The sequence below is a fragment of the Antedon mediterranea genome, chromosome 6, assembly GCF_964355755.1.
Source record: "Antedon mediterranea chromosome 6, ecAntMedi1.1, whole genome shotgun sequence".
NCBI classification, from domain to species: domain Eukaryota; kingdom Metazoa; phylum Echinodermata; class Crinoidea; order Comatulida; family Antedonidae; genus Antedon; species Antedon mediterranea.
In genome coordinates, this window is record NC_092675.1 from 25,917,109 (window position 1) to 25,943,054 (window position 25,946).

The 25,946-nt window shown below is 32.8% G+C and overlaps 3 protein-coding genes across 6 annotated transcripts in view; 2 read left to right on the forward strand and 1 right to left on the reverse strand.

The window, feature by feature from the left end:
- Positions 1-1,035: 1,035 nt before the first annotated feature.
- Positions 1,036-1,605, forward strand: LOC140052536 (uncharacterized). Its single transcript, XM_072098145.1, has one exon. It carries the CDS (start codon positions 1,036-1,038, stop codon positions 1,603-1,605), a length of 570 nt encoding a protein of 189 aa, XP_071954246.1.
- A 366-nt stretch (positions 1,606-1,971) lies between these two features.
- Positions 1,972-11,850, reverse strand: LOC140052127 (elongation factor 1-delta-like). 2 transcript variants are annotated; one of them, XM_072097547.1, is made up of 11 exons: positions 11,766-11,850; positions 9,752-9,896; positions 8,911-8,997; positions 6,620-6,716; positions 6,096-6,193; positions 5,176-5,241; positions 4,785-4,848; positions 4,407-4,453; positions 4,205-4,283; positions 3,114-3,229; positions 1,972-2,407 (listed from the first exon to the last, which is right to left on the reverse strand). In XM_072097547.1, exons 2-11 carry the CDS (start codon positions 9,866-9,868, stop codon positions 2,369-2,371), a joined length of 810 nt encoding a protein of 269 aa, XP_071953648.1. In that variant the 5' UTR covers positions 9,869-9,896; positions 11,766-11,850; the 3' UTR covers positions 1,972-2,368. The 2 variants fall into 2 exon arrangements, with proteins under 2 accessions (XP_071953648.1, XP_071953649.1); XM_072097548.1 differs by lacking the exon at positions 8,911-8,997.
- Positions 11,851-13,306: 1,456 nt separating this feature from the next.
- Positions 13,307-25,946, forward strand: part of LOC140051304 (uncharacterized) — a 42,965-nt gene continuing 30,325 nt past the window's right edge. For 2 of the 3 annotated variants that reach the window (XM_072096471.1, XM_072096473.1), the window contains exons 1-7: positions 13,307-13,473; positions 16,916-17,029; positions 18,846-18,959; positions 24,148-24,270; positions 24,811-24,933; positions 25,379-25,498; positions 25,823-25,942. In XM_072096471.1, the coding sequence (XP_071952572.1) occupies positions 13,413-13,473; positions 16,916-17,029; positions 18,846-18,959; positions 24,148-24,270; positions 24,811-24,933; positions 25,379-25,498; positions 25,823-25,942 (775 nt within the window). In that variant the 5' untranslated portion in view covers positions 13,307-13,412. The remainder of the gene's footprint in view (positions 13,474-16,915; positions 17,030-18,845; positions 18,960-24,147; positions 24,271-24,810; positions 24,934-25,378; positions 25,499-25,822; positions 25,943-25,946) is intronic. The other variant, XM_072096472.1, reaches the window with a different exon arrangement.

Sequence of the window (25,946 nt, forward strand, 5' to 3'; positions counted from 1 at the left end):
GTAAAGTGGTCAATTTGATGGTCCGTCAATAAGAATATTGTAGCTGTTTTATCGTCATAATAATCAATTATAATCATAATCGATTATTGGCATTTATGGTAACAATAGAAATTATAACGATTTATACATTTATAATATAATAACATATAATATCAGTGGTGGATCCAGGATAGTCATGAGTCGCATGGTCATTGGAAATGAAGTGGTATGGCATGAACCTGGTGGGCCATATACACTGCCCCCCGCCACACTCTTTCATGGATGCGACACTGAGATAGTCTTTCGTTGTCGTTTAGGCTAAAACATAGACTTATTTTCTCGATTTCCATTTCATTGTTTAGTACTGGACTAAACAACTCCTGGCGTACCGTTCATTTGTGATATAACTGGCCAATACAAAAATCGGCTTTTAATCCGATCAGACTGTTCAAAGACACCTTCAAAAGTTTACGTTTAAAAATTAATCAGCAAAGGCATTGTAACTACTAAGTCCTTTGATCACAAGCATGCAATTAGGCATTAGTTAATCAATATATCCCAGTTAAAGTTCTACGACCGGCGCGGTATAAACAATAACTTCTGAGTTAGTCTATCCTTTTAATTATAGCCACACTTTCAATCGTGGTTTTGAAGATATGTACAGTAGGGTCTACTGTAATGCACTATTAGACTTTCAGCTAAAACAACGGTAAGTTTCACATTTTAAAGTGTATTTAATTTATTACGAAATTCTTAATTCGATTTAAAGGTCTCCTTCAAACTGTTAAAAGATTGCGTTATCAAGTGTTAAAATGTGTAAACAATTAGCGAGTGCAGTTCGCAGATTCAAAATCTAAATTACTGTATATTTTTGTATATATTTATAGGCCTATAATACATAGTACTTTTGTTTTTACATACTTAGATGCGTAATGTACAATTTCCTCCAGGAAAACACACAGCATGCCTATGCTTTTCTATTTTATTAATGACGTCCTGGAATAACTTTGCTTGTTTCTATTTCTATGATCATTGTCTTTAGGCCTAGATAGTGCTATGGATATTGAAATAATAAACGAAGATGGAGAGATCGACTCGGGCTCAGAAATCGACGTTGAAGACGAAAATAACGTACAGGAAACCAAGAAAAATAAGCAAAGTAAAGCAACGATAGCCGCCAAGATACTAAACGACTTTGCTCAAAAACGCCTAGAATTTACTATTTCCCATTTGGAAAAAGAATTTCAAAGTAAAACAAATATTCTCACATCTCAACAAAAAGATCTAAAAAAGGAGCTTGTTGTTATAAACCCAGCCAGCAAACCTGTACCAAAAAAGGGCCTGGTCATTCCTCAGGGCCTGACGAAGAAACAAGTGGACAAATTTAAAAAGAACCACTCAAAAAAAGTTCGTCAATCAAACTTAAGCATGTCACTGAAGGAGTATGATGATGCGAAGAAAAAGCGTGATGAAGAAATGAAAGAAAAGCGTCTTGCTGATTCTAAAGAAGACATCGAGCAAAGAACCAGCGCAATGGTGAGAAGAGGACGACGTGGTGCTATACAGCTAGATGACCGGTCACTTATTAAATTGAAAGGACCAAAGTCTGACACAATTACCAAATGAAAAATGCTGTTTAAAGAACCAATGTAGTTTGCCTAATGATTGCTACAGGAGTCTTACTAACCAAATCAGCACACAACACTGTACACATACGGACGCACTAGACCCTAGGCTCTAATAGTACATAGTACTTGTCAAAATAACCCGTAAATAATCAACCTCACTGGACCAAACCTTACAGCATTGTGCACAGGTGTTTTTTAGTAGTACCAGAAAAAAAGAGTGCTAAAAATGGTAATATAAGCATAGCAGTTAAGCCAGTTAACTGGTAATCATTATTATTCTCTACACAATTGGCCGAGAGTTTTTAAATAATGTACAAGGTTGGTAAACAACTAATAAATACACAATCAATTTATTTGAAGCCGTGAGTTAATTTTTTATTTCAGATTGTAATGTTTCACAAATAAATTATTCAATGCTAATGCAGATATTAAAAAGATTTCAATTTCTAAAAATATATATTAATGATACAATTTATAATAATAATTGAGATGAAAAATACCTTTTTCACAAATTACATTTGGAAATTTGAGTTGCATATGCTGCTGCAACATGTAGATGTTTTACATGCAAGATATTCAAAACACTACTGTAACAGCTTAATATAACCATACATTTTATTTCATTAAATTTAAATCTGTATTGCATTAATTCAATATTTTAATTACCATTTTTTTATGAATAAATGTTGGAAATAAGTACTATTGATAGTTGATAACGGCTTCTTTTTTTTTCTTTATGAAGTTAATTCCTGATCAATTTCTTATATCTTATTGAATGCTACCACATCCATACTTTGAACCTGTGTATAGGAAGAATAAGAACAAAGACAATTATTAAATTGTTCAATACAGGTGTGGGATGGGGATTCATATTTCATAAAGATAGCGATGTGATGATGTGAACTGGACTCATTACAGACATTTCCTACTTAAAACTTTCAAATATATACAGTACTAAATATAGAACTTGGAACAATTGCATTTGCTCTATAAATATATTAAAAGATTTTCTTTATTTTTTTATTTTATTTTATTCAATCGAAACCAACAGCGATAATTACCGCCACTAACAGGTTTGATAAACAAACCTTGATTGATCCCAACATTGATCAAGGGCTTCTCTCGTCCAGTGCTCACTTTGACCAGAGGAAAGGCATGGGCCAATACGTCTGAGGCAGATACCAGATGCAGAGGCTGCTATAAGAGTCGGCAATGCTGATTTTAAATGTCTAACAGGACCCCAGCTCTATATACAGCACCCGATATTCCCAGATGGTCTCCCAAGCCAGGCCCAATGTTGCTTAACTTAACGTGATCTGACGAGAACCGGTGTTACAACGTGGTAAAGCCGGTCTATCCCCTTATGCTTGCTTTACCTTCTATTAAATAGCGCACCCTCTGACACTGCTTGCCTTTTTTCACATATTTTTCTACAGAATTTACCTATTAATACTGTAAGAATTTATTTGTAAAATACAGTAAGATTACAATGAAAAGTTGACTTACAAAATCTTCTATATTTGTAATTTTCTCCTCAAGAAAATCTGTACCAACTTTATCATCTTCTACCACACATGATATTTGCAGCTTTTTGATACCATACGCTACTGGAACTAGTTTTCCTAAAAAAACATAACACAGTAAATGCATTTAACATAAGTAAGTATTCAAATTGAAATCAATTTTAAATTAAAGTGGTTACTACTCTAATGAAGCAGAACAGAACAGACTATATTTATCATTAGGCACCTTTAGTTCTGATAAAGGGGTCATTTAGCTACTAAATAATAAAACCCAGTAGAAATCTTTTCATAATCAATGGCAATAGCATGAATTCGGTTGCACATAATGCTGATTTCAGAAATTTAGCGATATCATGGCTACGCGATTTTTACCAATAAAATGACATTTTGGGGAGAGCTAGCTTGTCATCTATCTGATGTAAAATAACACAAGGCCAATACTGCTTGTGGCGAAGTTCGTCGAAAATGCCAATTAATTAGTTTTAGTTAGTTACACGATAGAATAGATAATAGTCGAATATTTGGGTCTACTATAAGCTGGAGAAAAATAATATAAGATATGGCCATTTGAGCGTGCGAGTATAATGCGTATTCACAGTCAAAACCGACTACATCAATTTGGTGTCGATGTCACGCTCTGTACATTAGTAGTAAACTGGCTTTGTTGTCGGAACGAAAGTTTTTTAATTTTAATATATTTATTTAGGTACAAACGCATTCAACTTCCAACCAACATATATACGACCCCCGGGAGAGGGGCGTCACTTGTCCGACGTGCGTCATACCTTATGAATACCATGACGCACCCGTGCGAAAAAAATGTGACTCGCCTTTATTTTGACGCATTTTGACCATGTTGTTTATGATAAGGTGGGTGGTAAAGTGACGGACATTGACACACCTTGTTCATTGATGTGACGTACAATTTAGGTTTTTTGACACACCCCTGCGTCGGTAATTATTTGTAAATGACGCACCTCTCCCGTGGGTCATACAATAGACAAGTGCATTAAGTGAAGTGAAGAAATGTAAATCTTGACCTATAAATGTATAAATAACAATCTTCATGATTACCTGTGCCCCATAAAAGTCCATCTGTTTTAATCTCACGAACCTTCTTTTCTAGCTCTTTCATATCGGTTTCATCATCCCACTGAAAGTAAAAACATAATATATCAGGGCTGGTATTTATCAATCTTTTTGCTTAAGTCAAGAGAAACCAGTTCCATTTTATGTTAATTAAGGAATAAAATATTACATAAAACAAACAATTTACCGGTTTGACATCAAGAATGATGTTAGATTTGGCAATCAATGTTGGCTCTGAAAAAAATTATAAAGTAATACAATTAAAAGCATACTGAAGGAACATCAGATCAAAATAATAAAGATGTATAAAATCAAACTTTGTTAGAATAGGCCAATTTTTGTAAAGCTACTTACATTTGAACACAACACTAATTATTATTTCACTTTATAAAGACTATTAACACTTACATTTAATCAAAAACTTCCCGACTTTAATGGGTAAATCAGGTAAATAATGTTTCATATATTTGGTCCAAGTGAATAAGTATTATACGACTCATTAAACAGTTTTAAAAATTAATTTTTTCATCGGACAATATATCTTTAACGGATAAAACATACTTACTTTTTGCTTTCTTAGCATCATATGCTGCAATACGTTCTGCTTTTATCTTTGCTAATTCTTCAGCCTTAAATAAAAGGGTTTGATAATTTTAAAAAACCAAATATAACAATATCATCATCAGTTGGGCCTCTTGTCTAATGACATAAAGCTTTCCACTATTTTATGCCATTTTCCGTTGTCGTTGTCAGGATGATTTGGTTTTTTCTGTATAATTTAATTATGTAGATTTTGGTCTTTCACTCTGTTTCCTTACTTTTCTGCTTTTACAATAAAATATTCTTAAGCTCTACCCTAACTAGTTTGAAAAAAAAAGTGTGATATGCCAAAATATGGCCACATCACATTTGTTGTCACATACAGTTTGATAGTGTAGACAGAGCTTTAAACTTACATCTTCATCATCAGTATCACCAAATAAATCTTCATCGTCATCGTCATCATCTGCTTCCACGGCTTCCTAGAAGAAAAAGAAAATGAATTTGATTCAATACACCATGCTATTCAATAACACTGAAACATTCAAATCACACATAAATAACACGCTTAAATTAAGTATATCATCACTTTGTAAAAAAAGACTCAATACAGTACATTGTGTTCCTATTTTGATTTATTCCAGTTCTAAAGGCCAACTCAGACAGCATCGTACGAGGTCCGACGAGATGTCTTGACTCGTCTGTGCTGTCTGAGTTGAATCCAGACAAGATGGGTCGTCGTGAGATAGCATCGGGGGTAGTTTTAGGTCGTCGTGAGCATTTTAAACATGTTTAATTTTCACCCGACGGGACGACTTGTATGCGCGCACGCGTTGCAAGGTTTGTTGCATAATCTTGAATTCAACCAATCAGAAGCGCAGGCGATATAGTCGCGTCGGGCTGTCTGAGTTGAGTTGTCGCGGAGCGTTGGCAGGATTGTCTGTCGGCAGGACTTCGAAAAGACAAGACGTTTTATCGGGCCTCGTCGTATCGCCTTAACAAATTTACTGTTTGAAGTATCAATGTAAATTGTTAAAACAATGTGTTATTATAGGTTTCAAACATCGAAGTACAGTCTGGAAACCTCTACGTATGGGATATACAAGAGTTCCAGCTGTTAATACAAACAAATATATGATTCTTCTGTTGCAAAGGGTACAAAATCATACAGCCTGTATAAGGTAACGTTTTATTACTATTTGACGTTTTCCTATGTGGTTCATATATATGTTTAGGCTATATCCGTCATTTTTTTTGTATGTTGGACTACAAGCATTTGTAATTTCTTCAGATTTTTGGAAATAATCATTTTTTCTTTAAATGTCTTTATGTCTACCTCATTTACTCCATTCACTTGTGGTGTACCAGCTGCTTTTTCTAATGCTGCTACTCGTGCAAATAATTTGGATACATCTGCTCTCAAATCCTCGGTAACTTAAAAAGAAAGATGTAAAGAATATCAATAAACACTATAAACAAGTAATGCGATCAGTAAAACATTGAAAAAGTGAGTGCAATAGTAAAATGAAAATGAATGATAAAAATATCTACAGTATATTTTAAAATAAGGTGGTCCATGCGGCTACAATTGAGTAGTCTAGCCTCGACTACTATCCTGCAGGAGGATAGCAGTCGAGGAGCAAGGAGTAACTAAAGCCTGAGTCAAGAGTGCCTACTGATGCCTTTGCGAGTGTACCCAAAAATCTTTGTTGGTTAATACTAATTCTTGCAACAACTTCATTCACAAATGGTGCATTTCATTCTGCCTTGAACTGAAAGCAGTAGGCATTGCCAGAAAATAGCTCAAAAAGACCTGCTAAAATCAAGTAAAAGGATGTGGTATGCAGTATATTAAATTACCTTTTTTTAATAATTTATTTTCCTTTTCAATCTCTTCAAACCTTTGACTTGAAACTCCTGAATCCGGTACAGCAACACCTACTTTTAAACCAACACCCTGAGAAGAAAATATAGGATAAATCCAACGACATGAATCAGTATAAACATTTTGAATTTTAATCTAAATGATTTAATCACACACATAGATTAGGCATAATGCTGAACGTTTAAATTTACTCATACAAACAAAAGAAAATTCACTCAAAAAATTATTTATGTACACAGATTTTAAAAATAAAAAAACATTACAATGCTGTACTGTACTTGGCAAGATATGTATTAACATAGAATACTGTCGGTGTTGTCAATTTTGCATACTTCAAAAAGGTTTACGCCCGTATTCTTAAACCGGACTTTAGTCGTAGTTCGAGCTAAAACTAAAAAAAATGACGTCATTTTAATTCATAAACGGAACTTTAACTAAATCACCGACTAAATCAGGCCAACCTCGACTAAATCGAGACGGATTTTGATCGATTTTTTTAGTCCTGGAGGGGGCAGACTAAATGGTCGACTAAATGGTTTTTAAACGATGTTTATAAAAAACGTAACAGTCATTGAGTTGTTATTATTGGCCCCATAGCGACAATGGGAGATGCGGCAATTCACCACGCGATGGAATGTTTAGGGGGCCTAGCGCTTTCTTGTCACGCTATGAAGTGCGTGGTTCGTGGCGATCATACTTTGTTGGGGCCTAGAAAATATAAAAGTTACCGTACCGCCATGGTTCCTAAATATATTTTTAAGATTTTATTTGTTGTTAATCAAATATACTTCACTGTTAAATTAATACTGATATTGTTCTAATAATTAACGATTAAAATTATTTTTCATGTATATAGTCCTGATGCGTAAAAAGTGTTGTAAGAAATGGAAAGTGATATCAATGCGCAAAATTTCGTCTGCTCCTCAAATACTCTCTTGTCATTGGCCAATGTATAGCCTTTGTTACCGAGACGTGTGCAACTCGACTAAAAGCTCGACTTCATTAAGTCGAACTGCAAACTTCGACTACTTCGTTTTTGAATCGAATTTGAAGTAATAGCTCGAACTACGACTTTTCCAAGTCGAACTTCGAACTACGACTAAAGTCCGGTTTAAGAATACGGGCGTTAGTCTTACTTGCAAATATAAAAATTGCATAAAGGTTTAGTCTTACTTGCAAATATAAAAATTGCATACATGTTTTGTAGTTTTGTTAGTAGAAAATTGAATTGAATACAGATGTGAAGTTTTGTAATACAAGTGCCAATAAAATGTCTATAAATAAAACTTGTTTTGGTGTTTTTTTTGTATTAGTAATTAAGTGCATAATATTGCACAAATATTTGTTATTTCTGTAATAATAATAAAGTAATAGTGCGCCAATTCCATATTCTATAAAATTATCTGTCTTTAAGAATTCATTTCATTACACTTTCATTACATCACATTACCAGGGTGTGGCATATTATAAAATAGCAATCCTTTTCAATAAAACAATAAAATAAAACAAATATACTGTAAATGATAACAAAATTAAAAGGAAAATATGTTGTTTAAATATAACAATCAGAATAATTATTTTATAAAACAAACATAGTTACTGTACAAAAATAATTATCTTGACATAAAAAACCAACAACATTGCTAATTTGAACAAGTAGCACAGCACATTCGTATTTATCAAATGTGTTCTACAAAACGAAGATGAAATGGGAAGGGGGATATGGAGAGAGAGACCAACTAATAGATACAGTATACCGCAACATACATGGAATACACACACAAAGTAAATGCCATGCCAGAATTCAATAACATACCGATATGCTAAACTGTCAAGAAGCAGTAAAGAAATGTAGAAAAATGTCAAATAAATTATCGTAATTGATCAATGATAAGGACATGCAGAAAACCAAATTAGTGGTTTCATAAAATCAAGTAATATAATGGGTAAGGTATAAAGGTTTTCACTTACCACTACTGTAGTACAGTAATGCATTGAAAGATTGTTAATGTTTATATTGTTAATGTTAAAAAAGATGTCCCATAAAAGTATTTGTATAGAAAAAGTAAATTAAAAAGCAACAAAATGGATTTGAGTGTATATTAAGAAATCAATAAAAAAAAAGTTAAAATTAGTAATCACATCATAATTTTAAGCCAAGTCCACCTATTAAGAAAAAGATTGGATAACTTAGCTAGTGACACAAGGCGTGCATAGGTGGAGCAGTACTGTAAATTTTTTGCAAGTAATGCGGATAGCTACTCACATCAGTATTAAGTGAGGATTGTATGTTTTGTCGGGCACGAGCTATCTCACTCACAAGATTGCTGCTAGAGCAGGCACCACCAGAGCTCTGCAAATTAATGCAAAGAGAGAAGAAAGTACACACAGAATTATGCACAGTAATTACTGTTCACTGTAGAGTTTAAATTAATAAGGACTGAACAATAAATTAAACTTATTAATTACATTTTTTGGTTATGAAAAAAAAGAGCATAAAATTTAGGCCCTACCAGCATGTTAGGAGAACAAGTAACTTCTTTATATTGTAAAAGAAAAATTTATATTCCAATACTTTGCCCGAGATTGTTTATGTGTCAGGCCTTGTCTTTTGAAAATTATAGGTATGCTACAAATTGCACTCCTCAATACATTCAGGGATGCTGTAGGTGTGCTGTTTGTATTTTGGTGTGTAGAAATTTACCAAAATTAAGCGTGTTGTAAATCACACTCCTCAAGAGCAATTTAGGAGTATGTTAGGTGAGTGATCGCACTCGCTCGCTTTAAAAGACAAGGCCTGATGTGTGTATAGTCAACATTTTTATATAAAAATTCCCTTTTAAATTTTGCTTTTTATTATAAATTAATAATACAGTAGAACCCTATGAAGAGGATACCTTCCGAACACATCAATATAGGGTTCCTCTCATTCATTTCAAAGAAAGTGTTCCCTGAATAGGAATGTCCCAATGGAGGGATTCTACTGTAGGATTTTTCTTCACTACACCCAAGGCAAAATGTAAAAACAAACAAATTTTAAAGACAAACAATGTTAATATCAATGTGGAACAAAACTATGTTAATATAAAGCAACAACATTTAGTTACCTCGACAACAAGTCCTGCATGTTGGGATGCTAGCTTCTCATGATATTTTACTTCAGCATCCTCAACACGGCATTTGTCAAGCCACACAGACTCAAGTATCATTGGGGGTGGAGCCATTTTAATGAAAATATTAATAGGCTTAGACCTGAAAAAAAAAAGAGATTTATAAATCATCATCTTGTCCTTTCCTACAGTACTACTAACTACGTACTAGCTAGGGGACTAAGCATAGAGTTTAGTTTAACTAGCCTAGGCCTAGATATAATTATTAATCATTAATGTATGGGTAAGTTTAGGACAGGTGGTAGAGTAGCGTATAATAGTAATAGTTAGGATTCCGGCACCGGAATTCAACTGCCCACTGTTAGGGAATCCGACACGCTATTGCGCATGCCCAGAGCGAAGTAATAAAAGCTTGCACTAGTGGTGGAGCCATTTTAATGAAAATATTAATAGGCTTAGACCTGAAAAAAAAAAGAGATTTATAAATCATCATCTTGTCCTTTCCTACAGTACTACTAACTACGTACTAGCTAGGGGACTAAGCATAGAGTTTAGTTTAACTAGCCTAGGCCTAGATATAATTATTAATCATTAATGTATGGGTAAGTTTAGGACAGGTGGTAGAGTAGCGTATAATAGTAATAGTTAGGATTCCGGCACCGGAATTCAACTGCCCACTGTTAGGGAATCCGACACGCTATTGCGCATGCCCAGAGCGAAGTAATAAAAGCTTGCACTAGTGCCACAGACCGCGCACACTACACCACCGTCGAGAGTCGGACGTTATAGAGATTTACTGTAGCCTATTTAGTCGTTGCGCGAGCGAGAGAGCGCGATGGATGAAACTTGGCCTAGGCCATACATGAATTAAATAATTAAAATACGACTGAGCCACGCGTTAAAATAATTATTATGATATGATTAAGAATCAGTATCTATCTAAGAATCGTAATAATGTAAATTTATTTGACAGAGGCAGTATGAAGTTCGGAACCGGAGAAAAACATAGGCCTGCCCAGTGTCATAACGCTTCGTATTTCAAGAAATGTACGAAAGTGAATAGCGTAGCGTTGCGACTTCCCGAACAGTTCTGGTTTTTTTTTCACATCATATCCGCGCGGCGGCTGCCGTCAACAAATCAACTTGTATACGAGTGCATGTTATTACATTATAATGTGTTTTATGAAATCTTCTATTTTGTACTTGAAAAATCATAAAACTAGTCATGTAATTATAATTCATAATTATATGAAGTTTATATATGAATAGGCTAGGCTTCGCCGTAGCGCAGCTATTAATCGATCCATCGCTGTTAGTCTGTAGAGTATACTATTATAGAGTCACCGATTACCTCGCTCTGGGCATGCGCAATAGGGTGTCGGATTCCCCAACGCTGGGCAGTTGAGTTCCGGTGCCGGAATCCTAACCACGGCGTAGTTAATATAGGCCTACACTCCGCCTCCCTCACCCACCCTAGCAGCATAGTGTGTAGGCCTAGTATTAACCAGCCTAACCTCTAGGCCTAGCCTAGTAGTAGGCCTATTCTATAGCCTATAGGCCTAGCCCTAGTAGGTAGGCGCGCTAGCCTAGCCTGACCCTAGCTAGTTAGTAGAGGAGGCTAGAGGAGGCCTAGAGTATTTAACTAGGCCTATTCTATTAGCTAATTTTTCTATTCTTTGGGAAGTTTCAGTTTTCTACTAATGCTATCCGTTTGATTATGTAAAAAGGATTAACAATTTACTGATAAAATGCTAGGCCATGGCTGGCTGGCTGGCTGACCCGAGTGTACGCCCCGCGGTTGTTCCGAGAAATATAGTTATATAGGATAGGTTTTAATGGATTGCCGGCGAAACAATTACGAGGCCTAGCCTAGCACTTGTAACATGCATATGATCGGTTGAGATTTTTGACCTAAAACACTTTAGATATGTACTAAGTTTGCATAAATCTACTAAAAGAATATATATTCTAATATTTGTAACAATATAACAATCAAAACTAAATCTAATACCCTTGAAATTTCAAGTTTAAATGATGGAAAGAACTGATGAAATTCCCAATGTGGTCGACGTGTGATTCTAAAAGGACAGATTGATTCAAGAAAATGGCTTAAAGAACATCGTAGACATCGGCATTTGGTTTTAACAACGTGGCCACCTGCATTTTAATTTATGCATACTTTATAATTATGCTGAATACCATTTCACTCAATGAATAATGTAAAGTAAAGCATTGAAATAATGAATAACAAATAGATGAATTAATTTACAGATTACTTTATACTTTAATAAAGAGATGTAATTAATTTAAGTTAATAATAATACATTTACCGCTCAGTAAGAGTTAAACTCTTCCCTGGTTAAACACACCAATTTTCCTTTACAAACAATGCTCCATGCTTTATCTTTTATAAGCATAGTTTTTTTAAAAGGAAACCTTTGCCTTTTCAGCAGTTTGCTTTTGCAAAATACAGCATTATCCATAAACAAATATTTTGTTTAATTTCACCTTTCTTTAAGAAAAAGAGGGGTGATCGGCCTACTATCTGAAGATCATAGAATTATACAGCCGATACATCGATTATAAAATACACTGATGATATTCGCGGTAGTAAGGCCTACTTTGACACAGTGTGACAGCATTGAAAGTGTGACAAACAAAATTATTCGTACAAAAAAATAAGTATGTCTACAAAAGAAAATAAGTTCTCTCTTCTTGAGCATGTCCAGCCATGCGTTCTAGTACTTGTTTTTCGTTTGTTAGACAAGTTCCATGCTGGTTATGGAATTTAGAATAGAACTCTCTAAGTTTTAGAACAACGAGCTTATACTCTCATGCCTATCGCACAATATAGGCTGATATAAAGTGTGAATACAATTATGGGATATTAAAAGTCAGAGTCAGTTAGGCAATACTAGACCACATCCTCATTTGCAGGACATATCAATTTCTTTTATTTCGGAAAAATTTCGTTCATATCAACAAAATAATGTAGGCCCTACAGTACAAACAGAAAAAGAAAAAATGAGCCCGCCTAATGTAAGAATTTATGATATTTTATGAAAGCAATTAAAATATCAGTTGATAAATTTGAATTGCATATTTGAAAGACATTAAGTGATTGGTGATACGGGATGAGTGTTGAATAGTCGATGCATGCGGTGCTTTTGTGGTTTAAGTTTAAAGTTTGATTTAATATCTGAGCTGATATAGCTAGCTGTTTCGTACCGGAGTACGAAACTCTCGAATATGGTGTTTGATTATTGTTAACCATAGAGGCAATTTATTATGCTTTTACGTCTTATTGCCGGCCTTTGCTTCATAATCATTTTTATTAAGAGTCTCATAGACCTATAAGTGCTAAATGCTCTTAATGCATAAAAACCATACATAAAGCCAAAGCTAAAGCAAATAAACACATTTCAAAGCATGGACCTGTAAGCTGAGTAAATCCCAAAAACTTAAGAACAGAAGCAGTGGACCGTCAGTGTGAAGATTAGCATAACACAGGCCATTCAGTAAAACCATTTACCAATGCATGAATATTGTATACTTCATTCAAAGTAAAACTTTCAGGCAGTACAGCACTGTTAGAGTAACATAAAGTATTAAGTATGATTAATATTTGATAGATTGACACCTTAACGAACGTCATGATATGGAATTTACTTTAGGATTTTTACTTATTCTTCTACTGTCAGTGAATATAGCTGCACAAGGTAGGTAGTTTTAAAAAACATATTCATTTAGACCTCTAAGTAGGTCTTGTATGAAACAAGCACGAATGTGCAATACTCGGGGTACAGCGAAAGAAGCTGTATACAGACGTATACAGTTAGAAAGTTAAAGAAAAATAGGTTTCGCCAGGGCTCGAACCGGGACCTTCTGCGTGTTAAGCAGACTTGACAACCACTACACTACGAAACCTCTTACATTGAAATTGTGGGTTACAGAAAGTTTTTTAATCCATTTAAATTACAAATAAATGGTAATAAGCACAAAGCAAAATAAACATGTGTAAAAGTGATAATTACCGATTACACAAAATAAGTATTTCAAAAAATAATAATAAGATATACTGTGTATAATTATCATATTGCGTATACAGTACTTTTCACCATAAAGTTAAAAAAAAAAGGTTTAGCCCGGGCTCGAACCAGGTACCTTCTGCGTATTGAGCAAACGTGATAACCACTACGCCAAGAAGCCGCATATAACCATATAACTAACATAACGCTGTGGTGTGTGTCACACATTGTGGATTCTTAATTAAACAAATTAATTTAAAAAAAATTAAAAATCCAGCTCTATAGCTTTGAGGACATGTCCCTGTAGTATGTTCATGCCAAATCCCAGCTCAATACTACAACTAATAAGGGAGGAGTAGTACTTAAAGTAGTAAAAATCGCACTTTTTACTCAATAGTGTCCAGATGGTGGAGGAGAAAATGAGTAAGTACTAGACTCGGGTACCCCGAGTAAAAACAACTAGACCCATCTTAATCGAATACCGTACGCGTACTACTAGTCTATGAAAACTTCCTATAATTGCATATTAATATTTTATATGGGCCTCTAATTGACGGTACAAAGTTATTTGACATAGTAGAACCTAATTTTTTGTGAGGTTGATGATAAATCTGGCCACCTAGATAATTGTACATTCATTTATACTAATGTAATATTTAGTATTGAATAGGCCTAGATGCGACATATGGCGTGTTATAGGATACCGGTATAATAAAATGCAGCCCTCCATAAGAAAATATGCTGTTATATAATTATAATACATAATATACGGATTCATATTATTATAGCCTATTAAACATTTAACATTCATGGATCGGCGTCTTGGTTTAAAAAAAAGAAAGAAAGAAAAAGGGAATAAACACATTTATTTGGAGTTTATGTGCTTTCATGGCATTAATAAATTCTTTTTGTGCTTTGCTTGTTTGTTTGTCTGTCCTGTTTTGTTTCTGTATGTTAAATCAAACATCAAAATATGATTGCAATTTGTTTTTCTTAACTGCCTAACCCGTCACAAGCTTTTTTTGGAGGAGACCTTCAAATTGCGTTACTTCTTAGGTTTTGCCTCTTAATTATTTACAGTTATCTAAATTGTATTTAGGCCTACAGTGAAAGAGAAAAGGAAATAAATGTTATTATTATGAATGAATCAATAAATGGTTGGCATTAAGACACCACTCCTATCATATCAAGCCACACCACTTTCTCGAAACTAAACTTTCCTAGTTTGCATTCGGACTATTGTTTGAGTCATAGTTGCCGTAGCGTAATACATGCCGATGTCATTGCTTGGCTGTCCAGTAATATAATAGCCAAACAATGCTTTGTGGTTTACACAATTATTATATCCATTGTACCATGTAACCAGCGGTACCGGTACAGATTGGCCCACACAACGTTTTGATTATGATACTTAATTTTTTCATTCGGTCTTTTAAACATTTTTTAAACAGATATTAATGCATTTTAATTGTAATAAACTTCACAGCAATATTAGCCCATTGTCGGATTCTCAGAAATTTAGAGTATGCGATTTTTGCTTCTGACCCTTTTTGTTGAAAGACTCATGGACGGTCAGGGCATAGTAAAAGATAAACCTCCACATACTATCTGTCGAATACGTGGTATTCGTTTTTGCTCATCTCTGTATAGGACATGCTTTAATTGTATTAATTTTCTAGTTCGTTTTTATAAAATAATTCATTATAATTAATATTGACGTTAGATATTGGCCTCATTATTTTAACTTCAAAATATTTCGCTTACAAAAATGAGGCCTTAGACCTTCACTTTTTTATACCATTCCAGCCCAGTATATACAGTATTGAAGGATTTATTTGTAGGCCTATTTACGTCGTGTTAATACCGTTAAGTGTTGATCAATAACACACTCAAGCTCTGAGTCTGATTTTGACATTCAAATTATTTTTTTTGTGTTAAATTAAATCCAAGACTTACCTGTACAGTAAGTAAAAAAAAAAAAAAATCGAAACAAAAAATCCACCACGTTGTCTTTTTACACGTTTGAATACGTGCGTCCACATTTTCCGATAATTTTCTGACCAATCATGGGTTTTGTTTACATCGCGCACGTGTTTTCACTTCACAGTCGATTCATTCGTCTACATCATAAATTATGCTTTAGGCCCACCATGCATAGAGAGATACATATTTTGTATACTATGTAATACTGTATTAATAATAGACAGCATGATTGGAGCAGGGCTTAGAGTATTGTTAGAGGAACATAAAGTGGGTGTATTCCATTTTGATATCCTAGGCCCTAGCTGAGGCCCCAGCAGACAGTGAGAGGCACACGCAACATCGAGCCAGTGTGCTTAGTTAGGGCAGTAGTAGGCTACACTTGCCCTACTGAATTTAGCTCTAGGCCTAGGTAGAATACTGTAGGCCTACTAGCATGGCATATCACCAGCTAGTGGTTTATACTGCTCTCAACTCAAATTGAAGGTTGTAGAATAATGATGAGGAAGTATGGGAATTTTTCTTTCATTTGACATAAAGTTATGGATGCAAATCTAGCCTCTAGGCACAGGTGACTTTGCATTCTATAAGGAGGCCTATTGTGATTAACAACTGTGTTTTAGAGTTATGAAAATAGCCCACACATGCAAATATTATAATAATTGTATAAACAAAAAACCTTCGAAAGATGTCACTATGAATTAGCTGAAAGCATCAGGTCTACTTTCATATAAATTTATGAGAACAAATTATTTTTGTTGATATCCTTTGAAGCAACGAGAAACGCAAACACATACATTTATATAATAAAAGAAGATTAAACAAAGATTTCTTTGTATTTGAGAAATCAGGTGCATGGTGACCTATGTTGACCTTTATTTCAAACCTGTACAGTGCACGTGAATTGCCAACATGATATTTATAGTGCATTTAATAATGGTTAAGAAAGGAAATTAAATTAAAAAAATGTTGAATGTTATTAATATTTCCTTATAGGCCTACTTGTATAATTATTTTGAAAATTTATTTCAGCAAGCATATTCAATTGTTTTGTATAATTGTGAAAATGAAAACATCTGTGTCAATACAGAAATCAAATGCTAAGAATTCTAAATTCTGAATCAAATAAAACATTTATTTTTTGTTTTGATAGATGATGATCAGTGTGCAAGCTCTCCTTGTCTTAATGGAGGTACATGTGTAGATGCGGTTGACTTATTTGTATGTGATTGCCCTCAAGGATGGGTTGGTTCCCGTTGTGAAGAATGTAAGTATAAAAATATCAATTACTTAATAATAAAATTTTTGTTTGACTAGTGCACTTCACTTTTTTTTAATTTTTACACTTTTACACCCTTTAAAAAAATGCTTTTTGATAGTCGCGCATAAATTCACTACATGAAATATTCAGACCACAAGCATCGACCGTAAATTCTACAGTGGCTCAGGTGTATTTTAGGTGTATTCGTTTGGTTTACTCGCAAACATCTTTCATTGAGTTACTAACTGCTCGCATACTTAAACAGCGAGGAGCTACATCTGCTGATGATTATCAGCATAAAAAAAACAGTCCAGTCAAATATACCTATGGAAACTCAGTCAATGATGTGGATCAAAATACTATCAAAATAAAATATACCTCTCTCAATGACTTTAAATTGCACTATGAATAAAATAACCTTTAAATCATGAATTCAGGTTTCTGAGTTTAAGCACCAAATTGATCCAAGCTATCACAGTTTCTACTTGTGACTTCCCGTACCACCATGGGTGCTGATATATATGACAATCTATTGTAAATAAATAAATAAGGATTTTCTACAATTGTTAACTGTACATATGTACGCGCATTGATATATTTCCTGTTAATGTAAGATACTGTCGCCTACATAGTCAAACAATAAACATTTTCTGCATATAGACGTCGTTAAACATGTAAATGTTTAGTAATATGTGGTAAAACATACAGAACTGTACAGTAATTATTTATTTGGTTTATTACAAAAAAATGTGTACAGTCAAATTTGATTCTTATATACATTAACAAATAACATGATTTCAGAATGAAAACTATTTTTAATATCAATGGGTTACAATAGCATTTAAAGTATTTGAATATGTTATTTATATATTGTATTTATATTTAAAAAAATGTTTGATATTTTTAGTTTTATTTTAAAATGTGTATATGCACGACACATTCACTGAGAACTGTATTCAAAGTACAGTCAATTCTCCAAATACCAGACTCTCTGAAAACCAGAAACTCTCCCAATACCAAAAAGTCCCAAATTCAGTTTTACCGTAAACATACAGTTTTCCGAATACCAGACTTTCCAGAAAACCAGACATATTTGGCCTGCCCAAAGATGTGCGGTATTGGGAGAGTTTACTGCATTAGATGGTTCTTACATGGGAGGTTGTTGCATATAATGGCTATTAAAGAATTACCACTCTCTATGGTGATGCAATCTATGCACTTTCTTGGTATTTTAAGGCACATTCACACTTGTTTCGTTTCATGGAATGGAAGATTAAATGTTGCCTTCTTTTCAGTGAAACGTAATAAATGTGATGTTTTAATCTATGGTTATACAGTAGAACTTCTCATTTAAGACACCCCTATTCAGGTGACATTCCCATTTAGGGGTCATCCCCATTTAGTGGACTCCCCTATTCAAAAGATACTCCTTCTTATCATAGGACACATTCCCATGAAATGAATGAGGGACACTGTTAACACTATTATTCAGTGGACAACCCTATTAAAGCCTGTTTTCCTGACGTTATTCGACACTATCATCTTTGATCGTTAACAGTTTAACAATGATCGTTTGAAAACGATCAAGTTATATTGATGACGATAGTGAGTACCTTTTTCTGTAAATGGTTAACATTTCAATGTTAACGTTGAAGATTTGCCAATTATTGTTAACGATAGCGTCAAATAACGTCGACAGGAAAACAGGCTTTAGGGAGTACTTTGCTTGGACCCTATTCTGTCGCCTTAATTTGGTTCTACTATTTGATAATAACATTACACCATTTGTTTTTGCTGCACGTTTGATTACTAATATTTACAGCATTGGATGCGTGCACTGGTATTACATGCTTTAACGGTGGACTTTGTGTAAATCATCAGTTTTTTGCAAGCTGCACATGCACACCAAATTTCACGGGTATCATGTGCCAAAACCGTACGTATTCATTTCTTTTTTTAATCCTTAACTTTAATAATTAATATAATTGGTACCGTAAATCTTCTAATTCTAACCCTGGTTATTATTCTTTGATTGGTTTTCAGGGTGGGTCACTATTAGAAGCGGGGTTACTATTAGAGTAGTTGGTTACTATTACCAATTTTCTGGTCAGAAAATCGTAGCAAAATAATAAAACAGTACGAATAAATAATAATAACTTTATTTTATTAACTCAAAAACACTCAATCCTCCCCACTCCCAAAATCAACATGCATTATCTCCTTGTTTTCAAAATACGGCTGCATCATAAACGACCAGTTTTCATAATGTCATTTTGTCAATAGTTTTTGTGACTCTAATATTAACCCCCATGGATTACTATTAGAGTAGTGGGTTATTATTATAGATTGACTTATAAGGTGGGTTACTATTAGAAGAGGGGTTACTATTAGAGTGTGGGTTACTATTAGAAGATTAACGGTACTTCTATTTTGGCTTCAAAATATTATGGGAAAAACTGAACTGTTTAAGGAAAAACCAGAATCATAGTTATAAAGCTAAAGCTCAAAAGTCACATGGTATACACAGGGCATGTTTTTTTTCTTTCTAATATTCGGAACTCTTCATATATGGCTCTATGAGAAAGTTTATCAGATCACTGTATCAAGTACAATTTGTACTTTTTACACACAATGAGTAAGTACAGTACCTTGTACAATGAAAAGTTTCAAGTTATGGACAAACGTTAATACAAAGATATTATTCATACAATGAAGCTATAATAATACGGGTTAGTACTATCTAATCAGCTCCATGTTCATCATACCATTTGATTGTCATGCCCTTTTAAAAAGACAGGTATATAATAATACCAGGTCTAATACATACTAGATGGGAACATAACTGAAATTTGCTTCATTACTATTTTGAACAAAAAGCTATATGTCATAATATCCTACCATTGTTTGGTTGTTTATTACTTACTTTCAGAGATAAACATATTATTGAATTAGAGAGTTGTACAGGTTAGACAAGATGCCTGCAAACTGTATAGTAAACAAATAAGGGGACGTGCTTTACTAGTCAACCTTGCAAGCCATTATCTCATAACACAATTAACAGTTTAACTGGAAATCTGTATTTCTGTATTTTCTATTGAGCATACAAATTCCTACAACTGACTGGTCATTGATGTAACAGTCGGGCAAGGATAAACTATTGTTGGTTTCTTCAAAATACAATACTTTTTCGGAAATTACATTGCCAACTATAATTGCAGTTTATTATTCATCAGCTCAATTAAATTTTTATATCAGTGATTCAGATGTATTTATTTATTGAAAAAGCAAATTACTGAAAAAATTACAATTCTGTGGTTATTGGATCTCAATGGAAATACAAATGGAATAAACAAAACGTTAAATCAGTAAAATAAAACAAGCAGACTACCAATCTTTCGGAAAACACTATTCCCTTGGGCTAATATTATTTAAATAGATGTATTCTTAAAAAAATAACAAACTATGAAAATTAACTTTCGCTATGGAGTAAGATTTGTACTTGTTTTGATAATACTGTACAGTATAATAATCATTTTAAATACTAAATACTACTTGCGTTCACGTAGTACATAAAGTTATTACTGGTTCGGTACCATCATTGTCAAAAACAGGCAAATCATCATGTTTAATTTTACAATAGTTACTGTATATCTCTACACTTGATTAATTAAATATTAATCATTAAATTCCATATTCATTTCATTTGGCAATTTAATAACTGTCATTGAAAACAAAGGTGGCTAATTACCAACAAAGTTAATATTAATAAACCAGTGATAGACCATCGAATATCACCAATTTTGAGTTTGTTTAATTTGTACAAGTACTAATAATACAATTTAAACTCACTTTAAAATTTAATTTTAGCAAGCTAAAATGTTAAAACACTTAGTATGTATAAAGTAGTATCATAATTTAGTATGAAGAGTAGAGTTAATATTCAGTCCATAGACCTGGACCTGGACCTATACCTGTATACATTTATACTGTAGGTCCATGGTATAAGGAATTACTTTAATTTGAAATAGATACTAATAGAAATATGAAAAATAATTGTTTGTTTACTTATGATGTTCAGTTTAATAATGTTGATATGAATGATTCTCACTCCTGAGGACGATCAAAGCATATTGATCGAAAAGTCGAGAAACCGATCAACAGTTCTTTTCAGAATTAACATACGCGGTGTACCGCAAACTTTATATCAACATTTGATTTCGCCATGCAAACCTTCAAACAGTTTAATAATGTTTGAAAAAAAAGTAACGTTCTTGAGTTTGTGGTTTGAATTTTGTATTTCAGGGGATTAAGGTAGGCTGTTGAAGGATTAAATAGATTTAGTGATCAGAAGCAAATCTCATTCACACTGTCCTTGATTGATACCAATAAGTTACAGCAAAATAAACATATGTACCATATTCAAGTCATTGTATCGGCATGAGTAAACAATTCTGAAAATGTACTTGAACTAATCCCATATTTAGAATAACTTAGATATATTATTCCATCTTTTTAGTATGTATTATTCAATAACTGTTCAAAGATCTGCTATTGGCTGTAATACTCAACAATAAAATGAATATACAGTATTAATGATGTTTATTTAAAAAAAAACATATTTGTACAGAATAAACCACATCAGACAGGTCTGTTTTATTTATTGTCATGTTTTATTAAATCTATAAAGCTAAAACTACATGCTAACAATAACAACTATAAAAATCAACAAAATATGATTATACAGTACTAAATGATTATATAAAATAATATATATTTAAAAAAAAACAAATCAAAAGTATTTTTTTAGAAAAAATAATTCTTGTTATTTTTGTTTGTTGAATATGCCATTTTAATGTCACCTCATCGTAATCAATTTTTACTAAAAATTTGATAAAAAAAAAAGCATTTACCTAAAAAACTGTAATTTAAAGCAAAAAATAGTCAAATTGGCTGCCAGTAATGGGGTTTTGGTTGAATTTAACCATTTATTTTGTCATTTTATGAGTGAAAACATTTTAATAATTGTGTCCGTTTTTTTTCCTACGGAAGTGATTAACTTTATTAAAACTACAAAATAATATAGTCTGATTTTATAAATTTTTAATTTTCATGTTTTTGGGACACAATTTTCATTTTTAAAGGAATCATAAGCTGATTCTCAAAGAGTTTAGCATTTACAACTTTTATTTGTATTCAATTTTCAAGATTATTTTTAAAGATTTCTTGATTGTTAATATATTATCCCATGATGTAATAATAGTCAATGAAAATGAATACAAGGGGTTTTCTATGGTCCTTCTTGGTATTTAATGCGATTACATTGCTTGGAAACATTTCAATAGCTTTCTTTTTAAAGCCGAAGTTTATTATTATATAGAGATTTAGTCTTATTTAAGTGGTTGGTAGCTTTTGTACCAGTTTGTGCCTGCTAGCAAGCTTATAGTGAGAACTGTATACAGTACATGTGGTGATTTTTTCTATTCTAATTGTTATGGGAACCAGCGATTGTAACAATGTTTGTTATGTAATTTATATTACTGTACCTTTCAACTGTAATAATTTAGAAATAAAATATGTTTTTTAATTTTTTACATAAACATAATTTTAATATCATTATTGACTTTTAAAATTGTCTACCTGATTCAAGAAAACAATTATATATTGAAAACAGCACATAATACACTTGTGTGAAAACTAAAAAATGGAAGAATATTAAAAGTGGAGCAATGAATAAGAATTGTTTATTTCTGTTCTTGATTCATTTTTTGGTGGTTACTATATTAAAGTTTTGTAACATTTTAGATAATATGTTTTTTACTATGAGGCCTAAATGTTCCACAGTCTAACTGGCATATTGAGCAATACATGTTTTGATGCAGTAAACTTAATATACAGAAAATTTGCAGATCTTTGCTAACTAAACAGTTTTAAAATCCTTGTTTGGTTTTTACTATTCTAAATTTGTGTGTAAAGTCTAGAAAACCTTTTTTTGACTAGGAGGCCTAAATGTGTGCTAGTTCTACAAAGTCTAAACTGGCATATTGAGCAATACATGTTTTGATGCAGTAAACTTAAAATACAGAAATTGGCAGATCTTTGTTAACTAAACATTTTTCAAAAATTATCACCAGCAAACATTAGCTCGCTTAGAAATGTTTGATTTGCTAGTTTGTAAGGGTGAATTTCGAACCCTGAAAATACAGTATAATTTGTTGAAAGATTATTGAGCTCTGGTTAAAAACTTTTTCATGTTGTCTTCATTAAAAGTGTATAAATGTATTCAAAGATAAGATAAGATAACTTTTATTGATCCTCAAAAAGGAAATTCATTGCTCGTCATAATAACAAAGAAAACACTATAAAAACAAATATAGCATAAAACCATTCATATAAAAACATCTAAAAAATTACAATATAAAATTATCTTCTTGACTTCCTGTTGTACTGGATGATACCGGAGGGAATAAAGGATTTAGCAAATTGATTTGTTTTCACACTGAGGAGCCTCAATCTACCACTTGGATTAAGTTGGTCTATGATCACTTTGTGGAGAGGATGAGAGGCATCCGACTCAATGCGTTCGAAATCTTTCTGGAGGTGTTCTAGGTGCACATCGGTAAAGGAAGGCAGTTCCAGACCAATCATTTTACCAGCCCGACGGATGAAAGTTTCAAGGCGTCCTTTATTCCCTCCGGTAACATTACCAGCCCAACAGGAGAGGCAATACGTCCAAACACTACATATAACGGATCTATAGAACGAAAGTAACATCAAATCACAGGAGTTAAATTTATATAAAGTTCTCATACAATACATTCTGGGACTTAATTTTTTGCTGATGAAGTCTATATGGTCTCCCCAACTCAGTTTATCATTGAAAACAATTCCTAGATACTTGTACTGGTCAACAATTTCAATTTCTTTACCTTTGATAGTGATTGGTTGAAAATTAAATTTATGTTTAGTCCTAAAATCAATGATCATCTCCTTTGTTTTTGATGCATTTATTTGGAGATAATTATCGTCACAAAATTTAACAAATCTTTGTATTTCGCTACGATAGAAAAGAGAGTCTGAAATAACTATTTTTTAATAGTAATAATATCCTTTTTTTATCTTTTTAGCTGCGACAGCATGCATGCCAAACCCTTGCTTTAATGATGGTATCTGTACTGTTGTGGGAGATAGTTCTAACTCGTACACTTGTACATGTACAGAAGGCTTCACAGGACAAAACTGCACAGAGTGTAAGTGACCCTTTCTGCATATAAAAACACGGTACCGTAATTTTATATTAGTGCTTTCTTTGTTCACTTGAAATTGCACAAGTCTTTTATATCATGTTACATATTATAACAAGTGATTATTTTTGGGACTTACAATTGACAACCTTAGACAAATAATTCTTTAGTACTTGTATTTTGAATAGCTTTAAACCAAACTAAATTTGTGCTTCAGGCAATTGAATTAGAGCATGAAATATAAATAGCATTGGTAGCTATGGTTGTTGTACAGGAACAACAATTTGTACCTGGAAAAGTGTCAAATAATGGAGAATATTAGAATCTATAACTTAAAAAACAGGTGGTGGTCACTTGTATGTAAAAATACAGATACACAATTTTCCAACCCTGCAAATGTACATTTCCCCTTTATTAGTTCACCTATGAACTTAACTGAAAAATGAATTTATTATTTATTTATTTGGATTTATGAAAATTTGATCTGTTGTCTACTATTGCATGATAAAACTGAACTTTTGAAATGTAATTGATTTTCATTTCTAGTGCCAGGCCCATGTAGCCAATTCTCTGATCCCTACTGTTTTAATGGAGGAACGTGTATCGAGTCTCTTTCGCTACCGGATTGTACATGTGCAGCTGGTTTTTCTGGAACAAGATGTGAAACTGGTAAGACTGTACATTAAAGTACAGTACTATAATATAATATCATTGCAAGATACCGTAATGACTGAAAGTTGTGAAGCCATATTATGATATTATTGAACTCCTGTTTGTGCTTGGATTACTGAATAATTTTGTCTCTTATAAAATGTACTTACAGACAGTATTTAAAACACTATTAAAATGGTAGCATTTAGATAATGTACCATTTGTGAAATTATTTAAGGAAAGTATGTCTTATAAGTGTGATTGGTGAATACCACCACTGGGCTGTAAATGTCGGTAACAGTACTTTAATCATGGAAAATAGACAAGGCCTTGATTGATTGACCAGTTTACTTTTTCATTGCCACATTGTCAGTCTGAAATGATACAGTAATTAGGAAATAAAAAACGTTGTCAATTTAAATTTGCCATTTATATATTTTATTTTGCTTTCTGTGAATTATAGAGGATTTAGATTCTTGCTTTAGTCAACCATGTATTAATGGTGGTAGTTGCCAGGTTGAAATCGATGGCAGCTACACTTGTCTTTGTACATCAGGATTTACAGGAAACAACTGTGACTTTCGTGAGTAATGCTTTTAATTATTATTATTATAATTTTTTCATTTTTATTTCTGTTTTTTGTATTTCTTTATTTTCTAATCATCATACTTATTTATTTATTTTTATTATCACTGATTTATTATTAAATAAGTTGCCATTTGCTTTTGCTCTTTTATAACATTTTCTGCTGATTGTTCACCGCTTAGAAGCACCCTGCATTTTGCGCTGTATTAAATTGAACATTATTAATATTATTGTTATAAGTTATAAGTTCATTACATTCTGTTTTTTTTAAAGTTCTGTTTTGTTCTGATTTCCTCTAATAAGTAAACTTTATTCATTTTAGAAACTCTATCATCCTGTTCAAGCCTACCATGTTTGAATGGTGGTATTTGTCAACTTAGAAATGATGGTGGCTACAACTGTCTTTGCCAGTCACCTTTTTCTGGAAATAATTGTGAATTTGGTAA